This window comes from Astyanax mexicanus, chromosome 13 (assembly GCF_023375975.1).
Source record: "Astyanax mexicanus isolate ESR-SI-001 chromosome 13, AstMex3_surface, whole genome shotgun sequence".
In the NCBI taxonomy this organism is placed as follows: domain Eukaryota; kingdom Metazoa; phylum Chordata; class Actinopteri; order Characiformes; family Acestrorhamphidae; genus Astyanax; species Astyanax mexicanus.
The window spans coordinates 29,905,147-29,927,821 of NC_064420.1; the positions used below are offsets into that span (position 1 = coordinate 29,905,147).

At 36.3% G+C, this 22,675-nt stretch overlaps 1 protein-coding gene across 2 annotated transcripts; it reads left to right on the forward strand.

Annotated features, from left to right (window-relative positions):
• The first annotated feature begins 3,738 nt into the window (after positions 1–3,738).
• On the forward strand, positions 3,739–21,538 carry sla2b (Src like adaptor 2b). Of its 2 annotated transcripts, none has more exons than XM_022677325.2 (8): positions 3,739–4,071; positions 9,260–9,394; positions 12,017–12,116; positions 15,156–15,242; positions 17,059–17,162; positions 18,514–18,663; positions 18,916–19,048; positions 20,606–21,538. In XM_022677325.2, exons 2-8 carry the CDS (start codon positions 9,304–9,306, stop codon positions 20,745–20,747), a joined length of 807 nt encoding a protein of 268 aa, XP_022533046.1. In that variant the 5' UTR covers positions 3,739–4,071; positions 9,260–9,303; the 3' UTR covers positions 20,748–21,538. The 2 variants fall into 2 exon arrangements, with proteins under 2 accessions (XP_022533046.1, XP_022533047.1); XM_022677326.2 differs by having other exon boundaries at positions 18,919–19,048.
• The last annotated feature ends 1,137 nt before the right edge of the window (positions 21,539–22,675 follow it).

Consider the following 22,675-nt stretch of genomic DNA (forward strand, 5'->3'; position numbering starts at 1 on the left):
CTCTAATTAGAAAAATGCTAAACAATGGAAGAGGTAGTTTGGGAGGGGCACTGGGTGATGTATGGGTTTAGAGGCGAAGCAAATGGGAGAGCTGATTGGCTGAGCTGCAGTAACAGCAGTGTTACTCTGATAGTGGTGAGATGAAGATAGTTGGACTATTTGTGCTTTTATCACATTCAAATTTCAAAAGTATAGGGATTAGTGCCTCTTTAATATGCACAGTCGACCCTTTACACTGTTTTCACTACAAGGGGCACATTACACTGCGAGATTAACTCTTTTATTAGCCATGTGAGATTAAGGAAGACACAAATAAATACTAATTTTGGAAAATAAAAGAGAAGCTGGGGCTTCACCTGCAGTGAAAGCTTTTGCATTTGGTGTGAAGGGTGTTAACTGCTGGTATTGTTATTTGCGAAGTTTTTTGTCTGTGGTTTTCTACCTGTGTGCAAAAAAAGGAGTAAAAAAAAAAACCCTTCAAAGCTCCATGACTCGGTTTCTACAGTCTGCTCTTTGCTTTGTTTGCTTAGTGATGATCTTCATCCTTTTACAGACAGTGTTGATACACTTGATTGGATTGATTATTTTGATGAGCTGAGGCGACTGCAGCACATCTGATGAAATTTTCCAACCAAATGCAAACTTTTTCCGACCGCAGAGACCGGCGTTGCATTGTTTCTCTCTCGCACTCTTTCTTTGTACATCTGGCCACAGGTGACATACTTGAGAAGCAGCTATTTATAGAATCGCTAACGTAAGTTCTAGAACTGCTCAGCACATACCTTCTCACGAACACACACACACACACACACAAAAACACACACATTCACTAAAAAAACAGCCCTTTAGTGAATCAGTGATGAGAGATATTAGAAAAGAGCTGACTACCACTTTCCATCGACTGCAGAACACAATAATCATTTTCTAAAATCTGTGCTCTAGATACATTCACTGAGCACTTACAAACACCATAAAGCTACCGAGTAGAGCTTAGTTTGCTCTCAAAATGACCTCGATTCTTAGTGGCATGGATTCTGCAAGATGTTGGCAACCATCTTTTGAGAGTTTGGGTCATGTTTATATAATTGCATCATGCAATCCCTGCAGAATTTTGAGGAACACTTTTATGCTGTGCATCTCCTGTTCTGCAACATAGCAAAAAATATGTTCTGTTCAATTCAAATCCATACATTCAATTCAATTCAATTTCAATTTTATTTCTAAAGCGCTTTTTACAACAAAGGTTGTCACAAAGCAGCTTTACATAGAAAACCAGGTCCACGCCTCTTATGAGCAGCACCACAGAGATGCCAATTTTATGGTGACACAGTGGCAAGAGGAACCCAAAGGGAAGCCCTGTGAGGAACACTCAACTCCTTGGAATGTTAAAACCACTAGTTTGGTATTTAACCTCCTAGGTCCTGGCTTCCACATTTTGTGTTGTCTAGACCACAACACTCTATTTTGCTTTACAAGGGCCTGGTGTCCTTTTATGAGGCCATTATACTATCACCACGTTACAGTTTCCATTTTGTTCAGAAATGTAAATGTTGTTATTTCCTCATGTTGAAGCAGCACTTTTGTTGTTTCTAGTTTTGTTTTGCTCTTAAAAAATGCTGCTGTGTTCTGGCACAAAATAAATGTTTTGCACATCATTACTAATTGTGACTTCATTGTTTTCTATTGAACATAAAACTAAAGTCCTCATATGTGGACAGATCTTTTTTTTCAGAAACTACATCATGTACAAAGATAATTCTTGTTTTTACAATAATCAGGTGCCAATTGGCCCAAACAGCAAAGAGAAATAAAAAAATGCATGCCATGCAACAGTTCGGGTCTTAGGAGCATAAGTCAAGTCATCATTATTTCTATAGCACATTTAAAAGCCAAGTGCTGACCAAAGTAACACATACCTTATTTCAAATAACACACAAACTCAACATAAAACCAGTGCAAACACTAGTAATAAAACTATCATATGAAAGATCCTGATGACAAGACAAGCAGACCAAGACAAAACACACACATAACAGCATAATTCCCTCAGGACTCAAATGCCTGAGAGAATCTAAATATGGCAAACATCGGTTATGAGCTGGCAGTCTGAACAAGGTCTCCCAAAGTGACTCAAATCTGATTTAAAAAGATCCGATTTGACATGGCAAAAAGCCATGTCAACGTATGTAAACGTATCCTAAGGCCGTATCCAAACAAAGTCACTCAAAAAAAGAAATCTGTCAAATTATATAATTCGTATCAGAGACTGTAAATAAAAGTGGCGATCCTGAAACCCGAGTCTGCGCAGTAGAGACCAGAGGAGGGAGAAAGGCTGTGGAGAGACAGCCTACTCATTTAAATAACCCCACCCCTGAGGGCTGCCTCGCGGTCACAGGCTGCAGAGCGGGGCGGAGCGGAGCTGACGGTCTGTTATTGGTCCCGCCCATAACCAGCCCTTTTACCATAACCACACCTTTTTTGAATAGAGCCGAATAAAGTTTTAAAAACCGAATTCTGTGGGGATATACAACTTTAACAATATAAGCAGAGGTTACACTAGCTGTTGCATTTAAATAATGGAGGTAAAATTACAGTATATTGGAAAAAACGTGTGATTGAAAGTTGTCTGTTTTGCCATTGAAACCCATGGGGGTGGGTGGGGTTACACAGCTTTCTGCAACCGAACAGCAGGGGGCGCCCGACCTGTGGTGGGTTCACTTTTGAGAGACTATGCTCTGTCCAGCTATATACAGTCTATGATTCGTATCTATTACTTATTTATGATCACAATGCCTACATTCATAAACTAATACTCAATACGATACTTTACCTGGCCAAAAAAAAAAAAAAAAAAGGGTCACCATCTGGATTTATCTGAGAGAAAATATGTAATTCCTGTATGATGCTGGACTTCAGCAGAGTGGCTTTACTACTCCTTACAGCCTGACTGGTAAAATACATACATAAGACGCACCAGATTAAAAGGAGCACTGAAGATTTATGGGAAAATTAAAGGATTTTAAGTGAACCTTATAGTATAGGGTTGTGAAAAAGATCCATTTTAGAAGGATCAAATTATTGGCATGCATTAATGAGAGAAAACCTCTAAATAGATTGCTGAAAGTACTAAAATCGAGTTACAAATTGTCCAACGCATTACTAATTTTTATATATATTAAAAAAAAAAAAATCAGGATTCATGGGGCTTTGATTTTGAGGTCATCATTTTCACACATAGATTGGCCACAACAGTATCCAGACCTCCAGAACCCCATTGAGAATCTTTGGGATGTGCTGGAGAAGACTTTACACAGTGCTGCAAATCTTCAATCATCAATATAGGTAAGATCTTGCTGAAAAATTAATGTTGGAAAATTGCAGAAGCTTGTGAAAACAATGCTAAAACTAAAAGGTGGTCCAACTAAATATTAGAGTATGTGACCTTTTTTTTTGGCCAGGAAAAAAAACTAACATTTAATGAATGCAGTCATGAGGAACTGAAGTGTGGGTCTACATCAAAGCTCTTACAGTGTAAGTAGTGAACATCTATTGATGTCAAGTGTTGTGTAGTGCAGCCCTCTGCAATCTCTTTCACGTACACTTTCACGAATCTTCTGTGCGTCAGCGGCTGACTGTCACTCAGACCTGTTCGTCACAGGAAGCTGCTGCTGCATGCTGTGTGTGTTTTGTGTGTGTGTGTGTGTGGTGTGTGTGGTACATAAAACCATCTGCTTCTCTCAGGTTGTACATCAGATGTATGAGAGTCCTCACCACAGCAGGAGACTTCAGCTCACAGCTCACAGCACCTTCACTCAGACTTGATCTCCCCATTTTTAGCTAATTTTGAGGAAAAAAAAAACGTAATTCCCTAACAGGAGCTAAAATTTTACAGGTCGCAGGAACATTTGGACCAGGCTTTGGGTTTTTTGTATATTTGTATTTTTTTTAAGGACTTTTGATTCACATCGAAAAACTTTACAGACAGAGGGCCTTTCAACTCAATTCATACCGGATGATCTTCAGCCGAGGAGCATAAAGGAGCTCTATCAAAGCCTTGTGAAGAAACATGAGGTGAGTAGGAGCTCAAAGCAGTTAAGACTGGTTGGTGGCGTTTGAACTTTAAGTCTTTAAGTTGAGGAACATGAGTGAAAAGATGCTGTAGCAGAATCAGACTTGCATCTGGTACACTGTAACCTGGAAGCTTGAATAGCTATTTTAAAGTTTTTATCCAGCTTCGTCTCAGCAACAATTAATTTTAAATTGATTTAGCAAAAAAAAAAAAAAAAGGCAATGAGCCAAAAGGCCTCACATACTCAGTTTACATCCTGGTGTTTACACTTGCATTTATATAATGTGATTTAGTCTAATAATCCAGATCTAATCCTGATACCTGAAGGCATATGATGTTCCAAAAGCTTCACAGCTGGTGTGTTTATCAATAGGCCTTCATATGTGTATATGTTTCTTTTTGTCTCAACTCTCTTCAAAAGTGCTAAAAGTAATGGACCAAAAGGGGTTATTTCAAGCAATACCACTCATCTGTGTATCATGTATTGATACTCAAACTATATAATGCTTGTTTTGGGCATATAATTCTTTAAAAGTTAAAAAAGATGCCAAAAAAATGACCCAGAAGAGTTAAGTTGAGTGGGCAAAAATAAATGAGGGAAGTGTTTTACCACAAGACATTTTTTATAGTGTAAAAGATGTTTATTGTGTATTTTTTCCCGCCACCATCCCCTTTGTTGAGGACCTGTAGTACTTAATTATTACAAGAACATACAGCTCTGGAAAAAAATAATCAGTTCCTCTGATTTTGCTATTTATAGGTTGATGTTTGAGTAAAATGAACATTGTTGTTTTATTCTATAAACTACTGACAACATTTCTCCCAATTTCCAAATAAAAATCGTCATTTCGAGCCTTAATGTGCAGAAAATGAGAAATGGCTGCAATAACAAAAAGGATGCAGAGCTTTCAGACCTCAATAATGCAAAAAAAAAAACAAACAAACAAAAAAAAAACAAAGTTTATATTCATAAACATTTAAGAGTTCAGAAATCAATATTTGGTTGAATAACCCTGTTTCTTTAACCATGTTTTCATGCATCTTGGCATGTTCTCCTCCACCAGTCTTACACACTGCTTTTGGATAACTTTATGCCTGCACTCCTGGTGCATAAATTCAAGCAGTTCAGCTTGGTTTGATGGCTTGTGATCATCCATCTTCCTCTTGATTATATTCCAGGTTTTCTACTTGTTAAATTCAAAGAAACACATAATTTTTAAAGTGTTCTCTTAATTTTTCCAGAGCTGTATTCTATTATATCTAAATCATGGTCGTGCTCTCATCTCAAAAGAAAGCCATTAAAAATTATGGTAATAAATTAATTACTTATTAAAGATCAAAGAACTGTTAGGATGCCTTGTTTTTGAGAGTGTAGGTATTAACCAGGTAGGGTGCAGTTTCCCTTGTGTGCATAAGGGTCACTTTCACTTTTGGTCAGCTGTAAATGTGGCAAACGTTCTGTTTTCATACAATACGTTATATTTATACTACTAAAAAAAATAAAAGCATCTAGTACTTTTATTTTAGTGCTCTGCAAACTTAAACCAAATCACATACACATCATTTGCTCAGGAATATACTGTACATACATACAGTTTATAGAATAATGTATAGGTATATAGGTGCACCATCATCACACGTTTACTGGCTGGTGTGTGGATGGATGGTATGATATGTAATGTATTGGTCAGTAGGGAGTAAGTTATTTCCGTCTCGTTGGAGTGAGGCCAGTGTTTTGGACCTGGAGACCCTGATGACCCAGCGAGACCCATCTGTTAAACCAGGTGGCCATCGGCTCATCTGTTCTGCATTAGAGCGTTCATAGACTCCTGCTCAGTGCTGTATGGAACCTTAGGGTCAGGGTCAAGTAAAAATCTTGTATTTGATTTTCAGTTAGTGTCAGTTACAGGGCTTATATTGTGTAAAGGGTCCAATAGAAATGCTCCAAAATCGCATGGAACATTAAATTTGGGTTAAATTGAATGCAATTCCAATTTAAGAGTTTTTTTTTTTTTTTTTTTTTTTTTTTTTTACTTTTACTTTTCCGGTTAAGTTAACGTTTAGGAGATTTGATTGTTTTATGTGTTGCAGATACAGATACTATTATAGAGAAGAATCATTAAAAAAATTAATTTTTAGTAGGTATTTGGTTCTTAAAACCCTTTATTTTACTAAAAAAACCCTTATTTTACGAGCACAACTGTAGAAATGTCAGAATAAATAAATACACTTTAATAAAAAAATGCCGTGGCCAATAAAGCTTAAAACATTTCGGGAGAAATCTGAAAAGCTGAGAAGGATTTGCCCTCCTTCTGTGAATTTAACATGTTGGAGATAACAGTTTTTGACAGATTTACTAAGAAAACCTTTTAAATAACATACTCTTTTTTTTTTTGAGTTAAAGTTGTTTTGGTTCAATATTAAATTATTGCTTTTGCTGAACAGCCCCTCTTAAGCTGTAGTATAGCTGTAGAAATGTCAATGTTTAATAAATATAAATTTAAACATTTTATTAATAGAAATAGCTGAAAAACTAAACTAAATCCCATAATTGATTATTTCCAATAAAGAAACATACAGAATAACAACCATTTTTCCTTTTCCATTTCCGGAGTTATTCTTTCTACGTTTTGCTTTATTTAGACTTTTATTTCATTTAATTTCCATTAACGCAATTAAATTATCCCAAAGATAAATATATAAATAAAATAAACTAATAATATTGATATATGATTCATTGAAAGTGCTTAATTATCTTCTAGGCATTTAATTATAAATATAATGATTCATGCTGAATTTATTGTATTCACCCCAGCTTGAAGAAACGGATGCAGTAGTCGTTTTTTTTTTTTTTTTTTTTTTTTAAATCAAACCCTTTTTAGAAGCCACTCTTAAAAAATGGGTGCATTAGAGACTTGAAAGATGGTAACACTTACAGGAAACCTCACAGCAGCAGCAGCAGCAGACGTACAGATGCCTCTGCATTTGCATGTGGCTGCGCTGATCTGTGCCCCCCATAATTCACTAAGTGGGTCAGAATTGTGAAACACTTCATCATCTGATTCACTTCTTTATTGCAATCTAATGACATGAAAGGCCTATTTTCATTGACGCAGATAATTAGGCAGTGAGAGGTGCCTGCTGTTGCACTTCAGGTGTATTTGTAGATAACGGCGGCACGTCAGCATTGTTCTCTGCCTATTTTTAGCCTGGCCTCGTTCTCCTCGTGCCCTAGGTAAGACCGATCTGTTTGTGATATTGAAACTGTGGTTGGAAAGTGCTGGTCCAACTGAAGGTGCGGTTTTGCTACATCCTTCCTCCTGTTGTTCGAGTAGAAAGACAAACACCCTGCCAAACAAATAATACAATGTTTTCAACTTTAACAAATTCAAAAAGTGAAATGGCTTGAACTGATTTGAAAGCCTAGTTTAAGATTTACTAGAGGCCTTTGTGTTAGGATGCAGCAAGCTTGTATAAACATGTTCTTAATATTTGTTATATATGTTTACCGCATTCTACAATAACAATTTTACAAATATTTATTTAGCAATCAAAAAGTGATGAATAAGTTGTCTTCTACTGAGAAAACAGAGCTAGAAACTCCATAGCTCTCATACATCGTTTGCACGCTTTCCTTTTCTCTGCTCTCTGTCCCATTTTGCTCTCTTTTAGCCAAGTCAAGTAGTTTTTACCATCAGTGCTGCATATGTACAGGACATACAGAGAATTTAAATTACGTTACTCTCCTTCCCAAAAATTACAGAAAGTACATAAAATAAAATTTTAAATATAAAAGAATGGGAGACACTTTATGTACAGTACATCAAGGACACAGACATAGACATATGTGAGGCAAAAAGACACAAGACAATAGTGCGATAGTGATGGTTGGGTGATTAAAGAGGGATGAATCACAGTGAATAACAGTACAAGTATAAATAGAACCTGTATAACAGTAGTGCAACTATATATATATATATAGGTATAACAAAGAAAAACCCTAATACACTGTAGGTGTTCCCCTCCTCCACACTAGAAAAAGCTTCAGCTTTTCCCCACCTTGTATTTTCTTCAGCCTTCGCATTTTTATAGTCGGTATTTAACATTAGAAAAGCTTATGTTCTGCTACACTCAAAAAAACAGTTTGACCCCATTTTTTTAATGCTCTTTTTTGTCTGCTACCATGAAAACAGAGCTCTGATTGGTCAACCTTAATTTTGCGCATCCATAAAACTTTTATAATAAATGAACACCGTGCTGCAGACTTAAAAAAAAAGAAAGACAACACTATTATGTGTGTTCATTTTTAAAAAGAGAGTGTTTTTTAACCTATCAGTATAAAATCAGACTCAATTTGAATGCCATTGCTCAAAAATTAAAGTTTAAAAAAAAAAACAAAAAAAAACATTTTACCAAAACTTAAGAAATTTTACTTCAGCTCAGAAGGTCCCATCCTTTCAAGGTTTCTTGAAAGACATACAATGGGAATTAAATATTTTTTGATATTAGGCAAAGTGTAGAAGCCATTTACCCTCATGAATATATATGAATATATACAGCTCTGGGAAAAATTGGAATCAGTTTCTCTGATTTTGCTATTTATAGGTATGTGTTTGAATAAAATGAACATTGTTGTTTTATTCTATAAACTACAGACAACATTTCTCCCAAATTCCAAATAAAAATTTAGTCATTAAGAACATTTATTTGCAGAAAATGAGAAATGGCTGAAATAAAAAAAAAAAAAAAAGATGCAGAGCTTTCAGACCTCAAATAATGCAAAGAAAACAAGTTCATATTCATAAAGTTTTAAGAGTTCAGAAAACTCCTCCACCAGTCTTACACACTGCTTTTGGAGGTTTTCAATTTGGTAAAATTTAAGAAACTCAATTTTTAAGTGGTCTCTTTTTTTCCCCAGAGCTGTATATACGACATTTGTACAGCTGACAGTGTGGGAAAAAACATAAAAGCTTATGTATGCATTTAAGTCTTTAAAACTAAACTAAACGTCTGTGAACATCGTGATTGAACACGACTGTACGTCTCTTCCTTTGTAACAAACTGTAACTTCATGCTTTCATCTTTGATCTGCGGATGTGATCACAGAAGTGCACTCAGACAAAAGCTCCTCTGATGAAAGTGCAGAGCTAAAACTCGCTGTCTTCTCACTTCTCACTGTTCTCTCTGCAGCCTGCAGATCCTCTGACCTCCACCTGCAAGCGCTCCGGAGCAGCATGGGCACTTGGCCCAGTAAAGGCCGGAGTAGAAGAGCTCAACGTGCAGCCCTGCTGAGCCAGGACCAGCCCACTGAGCCCCATACTATAGGTGAGCACCGCACTGCCAGAACACACTAACACATACCCTAGCAAACATGCCAACATGCTTCTAACGGCTAAGAACGAGGGATCCCTTGTAAAAAATGTATACTAAAGTCATGTTATTTTGGAACCAATAATTTGGACTTAATTACTAGTTATTTGTAATTAAAATGATAAATTTGCACTAAATTCATACTAATTATACTTGTCGTATGTTATTTTTGCTACTATTTAATATAATTTAAGTATGAATCCTCAAAATGAATGTGATGTTTAATCTATATTTTATTCACATTTTTTGTAGATTTTTAATGTTCAGTCGGACAGCTCACACAAATATACTTAATTATATTAAATAGTGGCAAAAATAACATATGACTAGTATACTTAGTATGAATTTAGTGCAAATTTATATCATTTTAATTACAAATAAGTAGTAATTAAGTACAAATTATTGGTTCCAAAATAACATAACTTAAGTATACATTTAGTATAAGTATACAAGGGATGAGTGCCAACGCTGAAGCCAGGAAGGAAAATTATTCCAGCCCAGTGCTTTATTGTGAATGCAGAAGCTTTAAATCGATAAATTGCAGATTTAGTGTAATGTCAATTAACAACTTAAAGTAGAAATCTGGTGTGAAATGGACTTGGGTTGTAGTAAAACATGATAATGAATATGAACCTTTGTCAAATAGACCAACTCCATTCTTCCTCAGCATTCCACAATACAGCACTTTTAGATGATGCTACCAACAGGCTTACAATGCAAGAGATAGGGGCATAGAGTTGCCCATGCAAAGAAATCACTATTTTTACACCATGAACAAGCTCAAAGTAGCTCCACACTTCAGTGATAGAATTCTGAGGGCAGTGACATTTAAAACAAGCCACTGAGAACTTTTAAAAAAAATGCACATATTGTTAATACACGCTGCGTAGTTTGTAGTTTCAGGTGCTGCCATCTTGAAATTAAGTCACGATAAGTCAACTGACTAACAGAATCAAATAGGTAGGATGGGGAAAAGATTGCAAAATTTATTCTGTGGAAATTAATGAATATTATAGAGCTATCCTACCTATTCTTTTGTGCTTTTTAGTCGACTTATCTTGCCTTAATTTCAAGATGGCTGTAGAAATATTAATTGACAATTTATAAATCATGTTAAATTTTTTAATAATTTTTGCACTAGACTTTTTTTTGCCCAGTTCTTGTAGTGTGCTCTCTCTTTTTTGGGCAACTGAGGGCTTCAAATCATGCTGAGCATCAGCTGCATTTTTCGGCTGTACACTATAAAAAGGATCCTTCAGTTTGGAACAGCCTTCAGAGGCATAGAAGCCGAGAAATGCATCCTGCTTAGAATGCAGCCCACACTATGAAACGCTGCTAATTCAGCTGAATCTGATCCGGATCTGCTTATCAGAGCCTTGCAGCTTAAGTACATGTGATCATTTAAAGCAAAAGAAGACATTATAACATTAAAGTTCAAACTTCAAAGATTCCTAAACAAGTTTTGGGTTAAGATATGATATTTCTGACAAGACTGGAAAAAAGCTGCATTATTTACAAGATGAGTGCACGGTACATAAACACCATGTTTTAGGGTTTACTCAATGGTGGAAAAATACAGATAAGGACATGCTACTGATACATTTTGCTCAAAAGTACATACAGTACCAGTCAAAGATTCGGACATTCAATATTCTCATTCAATATATATATTTTTTCCATTATTTAATTATTTTCTACATTGTCCATTCATTTTTAACATGAAAACAGTTAAGAGACACATATGGAATTAAATAAAAAGTGAAATAGAAAGTGTTTGTTCTTCACAATCCCCTGATCTAACCCCCAAATTGAAATGGTAATTTGGGATGAGCTGGAGCTTCACAGTGTAAAAAAAAAAGAAGCAACTATTGTTTAGCACCTCCAGAAACACTGAGAATAAAATACCGCAGAACTGTAATCAAAACTAAATATGGCTACTTTAAGGAATATAAAAGTACAGAATATGCTTTAACACTTTTCGTTCACAAAATAATAATTCTGTATGTGTTCCTGTATAGAGTTTATATAGTCTACAATATTAAAGTTACAATTTAAAAAAACATAAAAAGAAAGAAAACACATTGAATAGGAAAATGTGTGTCCAAATGTATCTGTCAGCAAAAAAGAAAAGCTAAAGTACACAAAAATATATTTTCTTTTAGGATGTTCTTGTTTCTGTGGTATCAAACGTGTATTAAAACCACTTGAACTAAAATCAAGTAGTCTAAAAAGTAAAAATACAAATCCCAAAAAGTTTAATCAGAGGTAAATGTGCGAGCTAGAGAGCTAAGTATAACCTAAACAAAGTACAAACCAAACACAGTGAGCCTCTGCTTTAAAGTACAGTATTTCATATTCATCTTCTCTATGCTTTTGATGAAGGAGGTACAGAAGAAAAGAGAACGGTGTGAACACATTAAGACTGTAAAAGATGTGAAGAAAACTTTATGGCATAAGAAGAGGAGTGATGTGGTAAAGTGATGAAATACAGCGTGCGCTTTTGTGTGTATTTTTACTTATCTTAAATCAACCCCCCCCCTTCCTCCCTCCCCCCCCTCTCTTTCTTTTTTTCTCTAGATAACGGCAGATATGTGGTGGTGGCTCTGTATGACTATCCGTCAGGAGGTCCCTCTGAGTACAATATCAGAGTTGGGGAAAGACTCAACGTGCTGTCTGAGTAAGCTCTGTTCCTCTTATATTAGTGTTAGTAATTAGTAATTGCTTTAAGTGAAAGAATACTTTTATGAAACTAGATACATACTCCACTGGTCAAATGTTTTAAAACATTTTCAGGTGTTTTATTGTGGAACACAGGACCTTTTTGCTGCTGTGCAGGACAGCTCTGACTAGGCTGGGGTATTGTTTTAAAGCTCACCTTCCGCGAAAATCCGATTTTTCTTGTTTTTTGTGGAATACAGTAGGTCTCTCCGAGTTGAATGTGTACACCTGCACATTAAACTGTTTTGCAGCCCCCATTGTCTGCAGGAGCTAAGCAAAGAAATCCCCCCTCCCCCCCTCCGAAAAACGGGTGAATTTTGAATTATCTTTCTGCCTACGTAGGCAGAAACTCACAGACCAGCCCACCTTGGCTCGAGAAACTCCCAGAGGCGGAGCTGAAGCGACGCAACATCACCGCTCATCAGTTAGGAGGTGGGAGGCAGTGAGCGGCAGAGCGGTGGAGGGGCGTCGCAGTGCTCCTAGCCAATCAGAGGAGAGATATTTGCATGCTGTTTGCATGTATGAATATTCATGAGCAAAGCTGGAATCCGGTCATTTTGGACACACCCCTAAAACAGTCCATTAAAAAAGAGCTATACAGAGACACCTGAGCACTTTTTTTTTACAAAAACGGCTCACATGTCATTCATTCATACTAGAGACCACAACTAGACATTTTAAAATGAAAGAAAAAACGACGGAAGGTGAGCTTTAAGATTTTCAAGTCAAGTCAAGTAGTTTTATTGTCAATACTGCATATGTACAGGACATACAGAGAATTGAAATTATGTTACCCTCCTTCCCAAAAATTACAGCAAGTACAGGAAATAGATATATAATATAATATAAAATAATGTATCGAAAAGAAAACTTTCGATACTGATACCGTTACAGTACTTTAGATTTGCTACCGATACCCAAACGGTCCTTTTTTTTTTTTGGATACTTTTTTCTAAATTGCAACCAAAAAAATACAAAAAGTGATCATTATTTTGCTTATTATATACAGTCATATGAAAAGGTTTGGGCACCCCTATTAATCTTAATCATTTTTAGTTGTAAATATTTGGGTGTTTGCAACAGCCATTTCAGTTTGATATATCTAATAACTGATGGACACAGTAATATTTCAGGATTGAAATGAGGTTTATTGTACTAACAGAAAATGTGCAATATGCATTAAACCAAAATTTGACCGGAGCAAAAGTTTGGGCACCCTTATCATTTTATTGATTTGAATACTCCTAACTACTTTTTACTGAAGCACAAAATTGGTTTGGTAAACTCATTGAGCTTTGAACTTCATAGCCAGGTGTATCCAATCATGAGAAAAGGTATTTAAGGTGCCTAACTTCTAAACTGCCTAAACTACAAATATTGTTCTCAAAGCAGATTACTGGAAGCATTTCAGTTTTTAAGAATTTGTTTGGCGTTTGCCGCGTGTCATACAAAGTATCGAAAACAGGCACCAAACTTTTTTTTAGACCTTTCTGGACCGAGACAGCTATAGCTTTGACCAATCAGAGGAGACGAAATCACTGGTATGAACCAATAAGGCTATCATTTTAAACCAATACACAGGCCATACTACTGCAGCTGCCTGATGCTGGCTGTGCTACTTTAATACTAATAAAAATGTGAAAATCAGTACAAAAAAAAAAAAAAATAATAATAATAATAAAAGAAAAAAATTTAAAGATTAAAAAAAATCTGCATAAATCAATTCTTCTTTAGCATATAAAGATTTACCAGGGTGTCCAGTCTCTTTGTAAGTTATAAATGTGTATATCAGATACAGATGAGCATCATCACATATATACTGGTGTAATATCTCAAAAATAAATCTGGATATAATCTATGTATGCCAAAAATGTGCTTAGACTTTCAGCCAAAATACAGTCACACATTGACCTCAGTCATACGTCATACAGTGGCAGAAGCAGTGTAAGCTAGTAGACGTGTTTATGTGGGTTTTAGGTGCTGTATGACGTACAGTTAGTGAGAGTGTGTTGGCGGCTGGGAGCTTCCATTGCTAGTTAGTTACACAGGTCTTTATTTACCAAACTGTTCCTTTAAAGTCGGCACTTTCAGCAGTTTTGGAAACCAGATGATCACCGACCCCCATTAGTGATATTAGAGTTGCTGTTTTTTCTCTATTAAAACTGTTATTAATGGAGCAATATGGGGGCTGACATATTACAGTAAACACATATGATGTCACCAGGGTGACCTAGAGGGTCTTCCACCGGGGGCCACTGAGTCAGCTGTGGAGTTTTCTAAGTGGGGCTGTGTGTATTTCTGTATTTGAATGCAATAGGAAACAGAGAAAATTTAAAATGTAAATGTGTGTGTGTGTATGTGTGTGTGTGGGGGGGGGGGGTCACAGGTGTGTACAGTTAGAAGCTCTTTTCATGCATGTCGCTCGTTCTCCACTGCAGCGCTGCAAACCACTCATCTGTGTAGTGTTTATCTGAGCTTGAGCTTTATCTTCCTCCTCCTAATCAGACAGGATAATCAGACTATCAGAAATATTAATCTGGTTGCTATCTTGACATACCAAAAACTAAATTTAGTCTGGAAGTCTAAATATAGACCAATGTGTGTAGACCAGGGTTGAGAAAAACAGTAGTGTGTGAAATGGCACAGTCTGTTTTAACACTGCTTGCATACAGATAAAGGGTTTTCCGATGTAGATGTGAATAATTTGCATTAATTTATTTCTCTATCTGCATACCTGCTGTAAGTTGTTAACAAATGATTTGTTCCCTAAAAAAGACCATTTAAAAATACATCTTTTTCTCCTGAAAAGCTTTCGAAGTTTACTTCTAACCTTCATCCTATTTGAGATCACTAGACTCTGTATTATTTCAAGTTATTTCCTATACTTAACCTGCTTTAATGTCGCTAAAGCTTGAAAACTTTTTTTTTTTAAACTATTAACAGAATTAGAGCTAACATGAAAAATTGGCACTTAATAACTGGTGTGTTTTTATTGCAGTGAGGGAGAGTGGTGGAAAGTGAGCTCTTCATCTACAGGAAGAGAGAGCTACATCCCCAGCAACTACACAGCAAAAGTCTACAACAGGTACAGTTTAACCAACACTACACACGTACACCAAAAATGTGCTCCTGCTCGTCAATTGAGGATCAGTTTCTGTAAAATGACATTACATTACAATCTAATTATTCATGCACAGAACAGCTACAACATTTAAACCATCCTAGTCTTAGTCTACATTTCCATGCCTCTGTCTCAGATGACAACTTTCACATTAACATCTACGGCATTTAGCTGACTATCTTATTCTGAGTGACTTACATGGTAATTCCTGTCATAGAGTTGGGCCGTTGTAGTTTAAAAAGTTTTGCCAAAGAACTCTAATTGGTTTGGAAGAACATAGTCACCAACACTGGAAACTGAACCCCAGTCTTTCACGTGAGCTCATGGGCAGTTAGTTAGTCTTGATTCAAGAATCGAGTACCAAAAGTCTCGGTCTTGACTTATACTCCAGTAACAGAAGTCTTGCCTTTGACTTAGACTTGAGAACCAAAAGTTGTGGCCTTGACTTAGACTCGCGGACCAGAAGTCTTGACTTATACTCGAGTATCAAAAGTCTCGATCTTTACTTAGACTAGAGTACCAAAAGTCTCGACCTTGACTTATCCTCAAGTATTAAAAGTCTTTGCCTTGACTTAGACTCATGTACCAAAAGTCTCTGCCTTGACTTACACTCAAATATCAGAAGTTTCTGCCTTGACTCAGACTCGAGTACCAAAAGTCTTGGCGTTGACTTAGACTCAAGAACCAAAAGTTTTGGCCTTGAATTAGACTCGACTAGGATAAGTCTAGGTCTTGACTTAGACTCAAGAACCAAAAGTCTCTGCCTTGAATTAGACCCGAGTATTAAAAGACTTGGCCTTGACTTAGACTCAAATACCAAATGTCACTGCCTTGACTTGGACTAGAGTACCAAAATCTCGGTCCAGACTTGACAAACCATAGTTTGATGTTATGGCTGATAAGTATTTTCTTTAAATAAAAAAAAAATCAGAAAGTCAAACATTGGTCTCAGTAATACGTCATACAGTTTCAGAAACAGTAGACGTAAGCTAGAGCTAGCAGACGTGTTTATGTGGGTTTTAGGTGCTGTATGACGTACAGTTAGTTAGAGTGTGTTGGCAGCTGTGAGCTTCCATTGCTGGTTATTTACACAGGCCTTTATTCACCAAACTATTCCTTTAAAGTTGGCAGTTTCAGCAGGTTTGGAAACCAAATTATCACTGACCCCCTCATTAATACTAGTTTTGCTGTTTTTTTTCTCCATTAAAACGGTTATTAATGGAGTCATTTTCCAGACACAGCAATATCTCTGTTTATATTACAGTGCTGACACGGGGGCTGACATATTACAGTAATCACATATGATGTCACCTGGGTGATCTAGAGGGTCTTCCACCGGGGGGCACTGAGTCAGCTGTGGAGTTTTCTAAGTGGGGCTGTGTGTATTTCTGTATTTAAATGCAATATGAAACAGGGGTAACATGTAAATGCCTGTGTGTGTGTGGGGGGGAGGGGGTGGTGTCACAGGTGTGTACAGTTAGAAGCTCTTTCCATGCATGTCGCTCGTTCTCCACTGCAGTGTGCAAACCACTCATCTGTGTAGTGTTTATCTGAGCTTGATCTTTCTCTCCCTCCTCCTCTTTTCCTTCATCATCCCCCTGATTAATTCTCACTTTCTCTCATAAAGTCGTCTCTCTCTCTCTTTCTTTATCTTTTTTTTCCTCACTATTGTTGTGAGAGCAGTGTGAGATGGGTTTTTAGATATGGTTACTAAAAACAGTGTATTATTATATTTTTAAATTGTAAGTAACTGTGTGTGTGTGTGTGTGTGTTTGTGCAGGTGGCAGTTTGTAGGCCTCGGCAGGCAAAAGTCAGAAGAACTGCTTCTCCTACCATATAACCAGGTTGGCTCCTTTCTCATCAGAGAGAGTGAGACAGAAGAAGGTAAGTCACACACACAGACACACACACACAGACACACACAGACACACACACTAAGTAGTTAATTTTCCATACTATATAAATATGAATCTATATGAACGGTGTTCTAAAGAATATATACCAGAAATGTACATACTAGCTATATATATATATATATATATATATATATATATAAATAATGTTGCAAGGAATACATCTAAAAAAAAAAAAAAAAACACACACACACACATAAATGGTGCAACATGAAATTTATACAAACATTTTTCCGTTTTATCTATATAAAATAAACAGTGTTCTATGGAAAATATACAAGCAATTTTCCATACTGTCTATATAAATTGTGGTCTATGATATACACACAAGCATTTTTCCATACTATTTATATAAAATAAACAGTGTTCTGTGGAATATATACAAGCAGTGTTCCATACTATCTATATAAATAGTGTTCTATAGAATACACACAAGCAATTTTCCATACCATCTATGTAAACGGTGTTCCATGGAAATTTATACAAAAAAATTCCATACTATCCAATAAACTTTATTCTATGGAATTTCCATATTATCTATATAAATTGTGTTCTATGGGTTACACACAAACAATTTTCCATACTATCGATATAGATAGTTTTGCTTGGAATACACACAAGCATGTATGGAATTGGTATGCTATTTTTCCATACTATAACTGGTGTTCCATGGAATGTATAGAAAACATTTTCCACACTGTTGCATAATTTACCACACCATGACTGAGATAAAAAAAACAAAACTATCTGACTGACTTTCAAAGTCAATTCAAAGTCAAATGAAAATCGTGATCTTTACAAACAAAAGCTGCCAGAGGGAAACCTGTAAAGAATGTGGCAGTGATTTTCATATTTTACACTTTTCCTTTTATTTAACTGAAATACAAGGAGGTTATGTTTGCATACTATGCTTACTATTCATTATATATTAAAAAAATAATAATAATAATAAATACAATTAATGTAAAATAATCAATAGTTTGCACATCACTTTGAATGGTGCTGTCTGTTTACAAATAAAAACAGTGAAACTGGGAAAAATCACAATTGTAATCGAGAATTGCTCATATATTTAAAGAATTGAATTTTTTTTTTATTACAATATTGCCCAGTTCTAATATAAAGAGTAAACTACATAATTCATATCCATATGAATGACTAACTAAATAAGCAACTACTTGTGCATTTAGTTTGATTGAGGGTCGTCATTCAATGACAGTATAAAAACAAAAAATGTAAACAAAATCATAACTGAATCAAAACTCAACTTTCTCTCTCTCTGTCTGTCTGTCTGTCTGTCTCTCTCTCTCCTCCTTTTACAGGATGTCACACACTCTCAGTTCTTAAGAGTTCTAGGCTGGAGCGCCGCTCTGTTAAACACTACCGAATCCACCGCATCGAAAACGGCTGGCACTACATTTCCCCCCGGCTCACCTTCCCCACTCTGGCTCATCTCGTCGAGCACTACACGGGTAAGCACGCCCACGCTGCACATTTACTGTAAACCAGCATGTGGATATGCAGACTGGGGGAAATTATTTCACCTCCACATCTGTGAATACATTTTAGTCATGAGTAACAGGGGAAAAAAAGAATCAAAAAGAAGCTTTTTGATGTTTTTTTACTCAAAAATTTGAGTAAAAAAAAAAAAAATTGTTTAAGTGTTAGTGTTTGTGAGGCTAATGAAAGTGTGTGTGTGTTGTTTGTGTGTGCTTTTTGGACAGAAGTGTCTGAAGGCTTGTGCTGTTTGCTGAGAGAACCCTGCTATATTCAAGGCTCCAATAACGTTCCGGTGTTAAGCGGTCCTCCTCCTGTAGCAGTCAGGAAGCCCACTCTCAACTGGAAAGATGTCAACAGGTCAGTATGAGTGTAGAGAGTAAAATACGCTCTACGAGTATTACTCTCAGCATTACAGGAAGTGGATCCCAGTCTGAGCTTTTCATAATAGAACACCACAAGAACTTTTAAGAGCACATAGAGGCATTTAATGGTCTTAAAATGACAAAAATATAATTTATCACAATTATTTCTGAGACGATATATTGTCCACAAAAGATATTTTTACTTGAATATTCTGTTCAACCTTAAAACCGGAAGACCTGAAGCCTGTGTTTCGCCACAGCAGCATTTAAGGCGAAACAGTAAATTAGCAGCATTTAAGACGGAATGGTAAATTCGAACATTTTAATAGTTAGGTATTTACTTAAGTTAATAAAGTGTATTTATTAAAGCTAGATAACTGCTACTAACAGGTATTGCTGTGGCTTGTGCTACTGTAATAAATACATAAGCAACATGACCAATAATATGAGTGAGGCTGACAGACAAAAGGGAAAAAGGAATGATACAGTCCACTTTAGGGGTGTGTGAAATTGCATTACAAGATTTTTCCAGGCATAAATATGTAATAATTCTTATAATATTAAACTTTTTAGGTAAGAAGAACTGTTTATAAATGTATCTATGGTTTTAACCCCTTTTGGCCTTAATTAGGGGGTCAGATCCCCTCAATTCCCCTCGTAATTCGCACCCGTGTTCCCAATCCATCCGCTGAGGTAAACACTTCACGATCAATTTACATACTGCTATCCAATGACTTTGGGCATGTCAGAGTAAATATCAAGCTAAAACTAGCAACAAAATATGCAAAATGACTTAACTATGTTATTATACATAATGTGATTGGCTAAAAGGCATTTTATGAGTGCCATTATCAGCCAGTAATGCACTGTACCTGTGTAATCTCCATGTATTACTGCACCACATACAGGTATTCTAGCAATGATTCAGTGCTTACAAGCCAAACAGCGCACCTACAAACAGAGCAGCTACAAACAGAGCAGCAATAGAACTTTTTTAACTTGCAGTGTTTATAACCAAACAGATCATATTTTCTCACTGTCTTTACCTCAAAATCTTTCAATAAACATTGATAATGAATCTGGGGTATAATCACAATAAAACACCTGAGGTTTGTGCTATAACGTGTAATATCGGCACTGCTGCGTTGATCTTCGACAGTGCCGATATTACACATTATAACACTCCTTCTCGTGTATTATTGCTTAGCTGAGTGTCACACGACATTTACTGATACTCTTAATGAGCTTTATCATTTAAAAATATAAATATAATTCTGTCTAATAAGCGTAAAATGCATTGTTAGTTGCAGTGACATTACGGAATTCTAACTCTAATAAGTTGCCTAATAATGCTGCCTTCAAGTTTACCTCATAACCACTACTAGGTCTACTTAGAATGAAAAATTTGGAGTTATTCCAAATTTGCCTAGCCATTCAAATGTATTTATCAAAAATTAAAGGTAGCAAACATCCCAGTTCCTGAATTCCCAGTTCCTGAGTGAAAATCCTGCATGTTACACGAGTCTAACTGTCACTGTCTTCCTCTTTGTAGGTCCATGATCTTCGGGCCTCAGAAGGAAGGTATGGAAGAATCACTGGTCAGTGAGGGCCTAAAGGAAGCCATCAACTCCTACCTGTACATGACCGAGGAGTGTGGGGAGTGTGGGGAATGTAGTGGGAACTGGGACACGTGAGATGACTGCAGGACTTACAGTCAGTAAGGAAAAAGAGAATATGCAGAGGACTGAGCTGATGCACGATACTGCTACTGCCAGTCCTTACAGCACCTGAAAGACATCGACAAGCTGTGGAGTCGTGGAGCTATGAAGCCTGAACATGAAGACTCTGAGCTTAGCATCTAAGCCATGGCACTAGGCAAGTGATCATGGGGAATGTACCAGTCTGACTAAAAAAAGACTGGACCAAACAATGGACCAAACAATGGCCCAACCAATGGAGCCCTGCGATCCTGCAAAGGCATCAGTCTATTCAGCGGCATCAGTAATTATCTTTCATCACTGTTCTTCCAGTGTGGGCGCTGGAGATGTTCGCGTCACGCATTTGTGTGTGGACTTTTTCCTTGGAGGCATGAAGGAAAGAAATCAGCAGAAAGAACGAGAGAATCAGAAAGAGAGAGAACGAAAGAGTAGGCTTCGTAAGTGGGAGGGGGAAAGCAGCTGGTTTGGGCGAGTGCCTGTTTCCGCTTGCACACATCTGGAGCTAAAACGCTCATCACAGAGATCAAAAACTAAAAAAAAGACTGAGAACTTCTTCAAATGCAGCTTTTCTTATTTCAATAAAAAAAATTTCACCAAAGATTTGATTCATGTTGGATTGAACGGACGAATCTCATTTGATGCTTTGTAAGCTTTGTGAATACAGAACTTTTGTAAATCCTCTCTGTACTTTATACAAAAATATAAAATGTTAGTTCTGTTTTTATGACACACTGTGCTGATAAAAGTTGCTTGAAAGGGTGAAACCATATCCTGGTCTTCTTTACCTTTGCAATTCATGTGAAAAAGAATGCCTGCGGTTCAGGAAGTGAAGTGTTTGTGTGTGTGTGTGAGAGAGAGAGAGAGAGAGAGAGAGAGAAAGAGAGACAGAAAGAAAGCTAGTGCCTGATTGTAGTACACCACTTTATTTCAAATAGTAGCTTTTGTGTAACATGACTAAGAGCCTCCTGCATTGTTTTGCTTCTATTCACATTACCAGTCTGAAGAGATTCAAATTCGATTATTTGCTTTAACTCATAAGAGCACACAAAGTTCAGAATTTTTTAATGCAAAATCCAAAATTTAATTGGTTAAATTAAGTGAGCAGTAGGGGTGGGCAATATGGCCCTAAAATAATATCACGATATTTCATGGCATTTTCGTGATAACGATACTCTTGGCGATATTACAAAACACTAAATTTAAAAAATGATTTTAAGAATACACTACTGTACAAAATGAAAATTTAATTATATTATTGCATATGATATGATATGGCACACCCCTAGCTGAGATATTACAAAATACAAGAATTTTATTAGATTTGTAACAGAAGTCAATGATCCAGAATGTCATGATACTAATAATACACTCCAAATATCTCCATTTATTTAGTAAATGTATTTAGTAGATGTCTTTAGTAGATGTATGATGGGAAATGAGAACAGTGTGAATTTTTCTTTTGCTAAAAACAGTAAAAAAGTAGTACCCTGATATCATAATTAGGGGTGGGAGATAAGGCACGATATTTCAGGGAATAATATCGCTCACGATATTAAAAAATGCTGGCGATATTATTGCGTACCATACGATATGGCACACCCCTAGTGAGCAGCACAGTCATGTGTATTTGTATTTTATTAAAGAGGGCATCCAACAGGAAAATATCAAATGACAACAATTTGATAGTATTTTTTTTTATTTATAGTAGAAATCATGTCTACTTTAATGAAAACTATGGCAATAAATATTTGTTAAATTACCTGTTTTTCATAACAAAAGCGAGATGAGAACTAAATAAAATTAATATGTGAAAAAAACTGTCTTTGTAAAGTACAGCCACAGATAACTAGTGACTTTACACACCAGCTACACACTGCTGTTACTGGACTGAATGAGTTTAAACA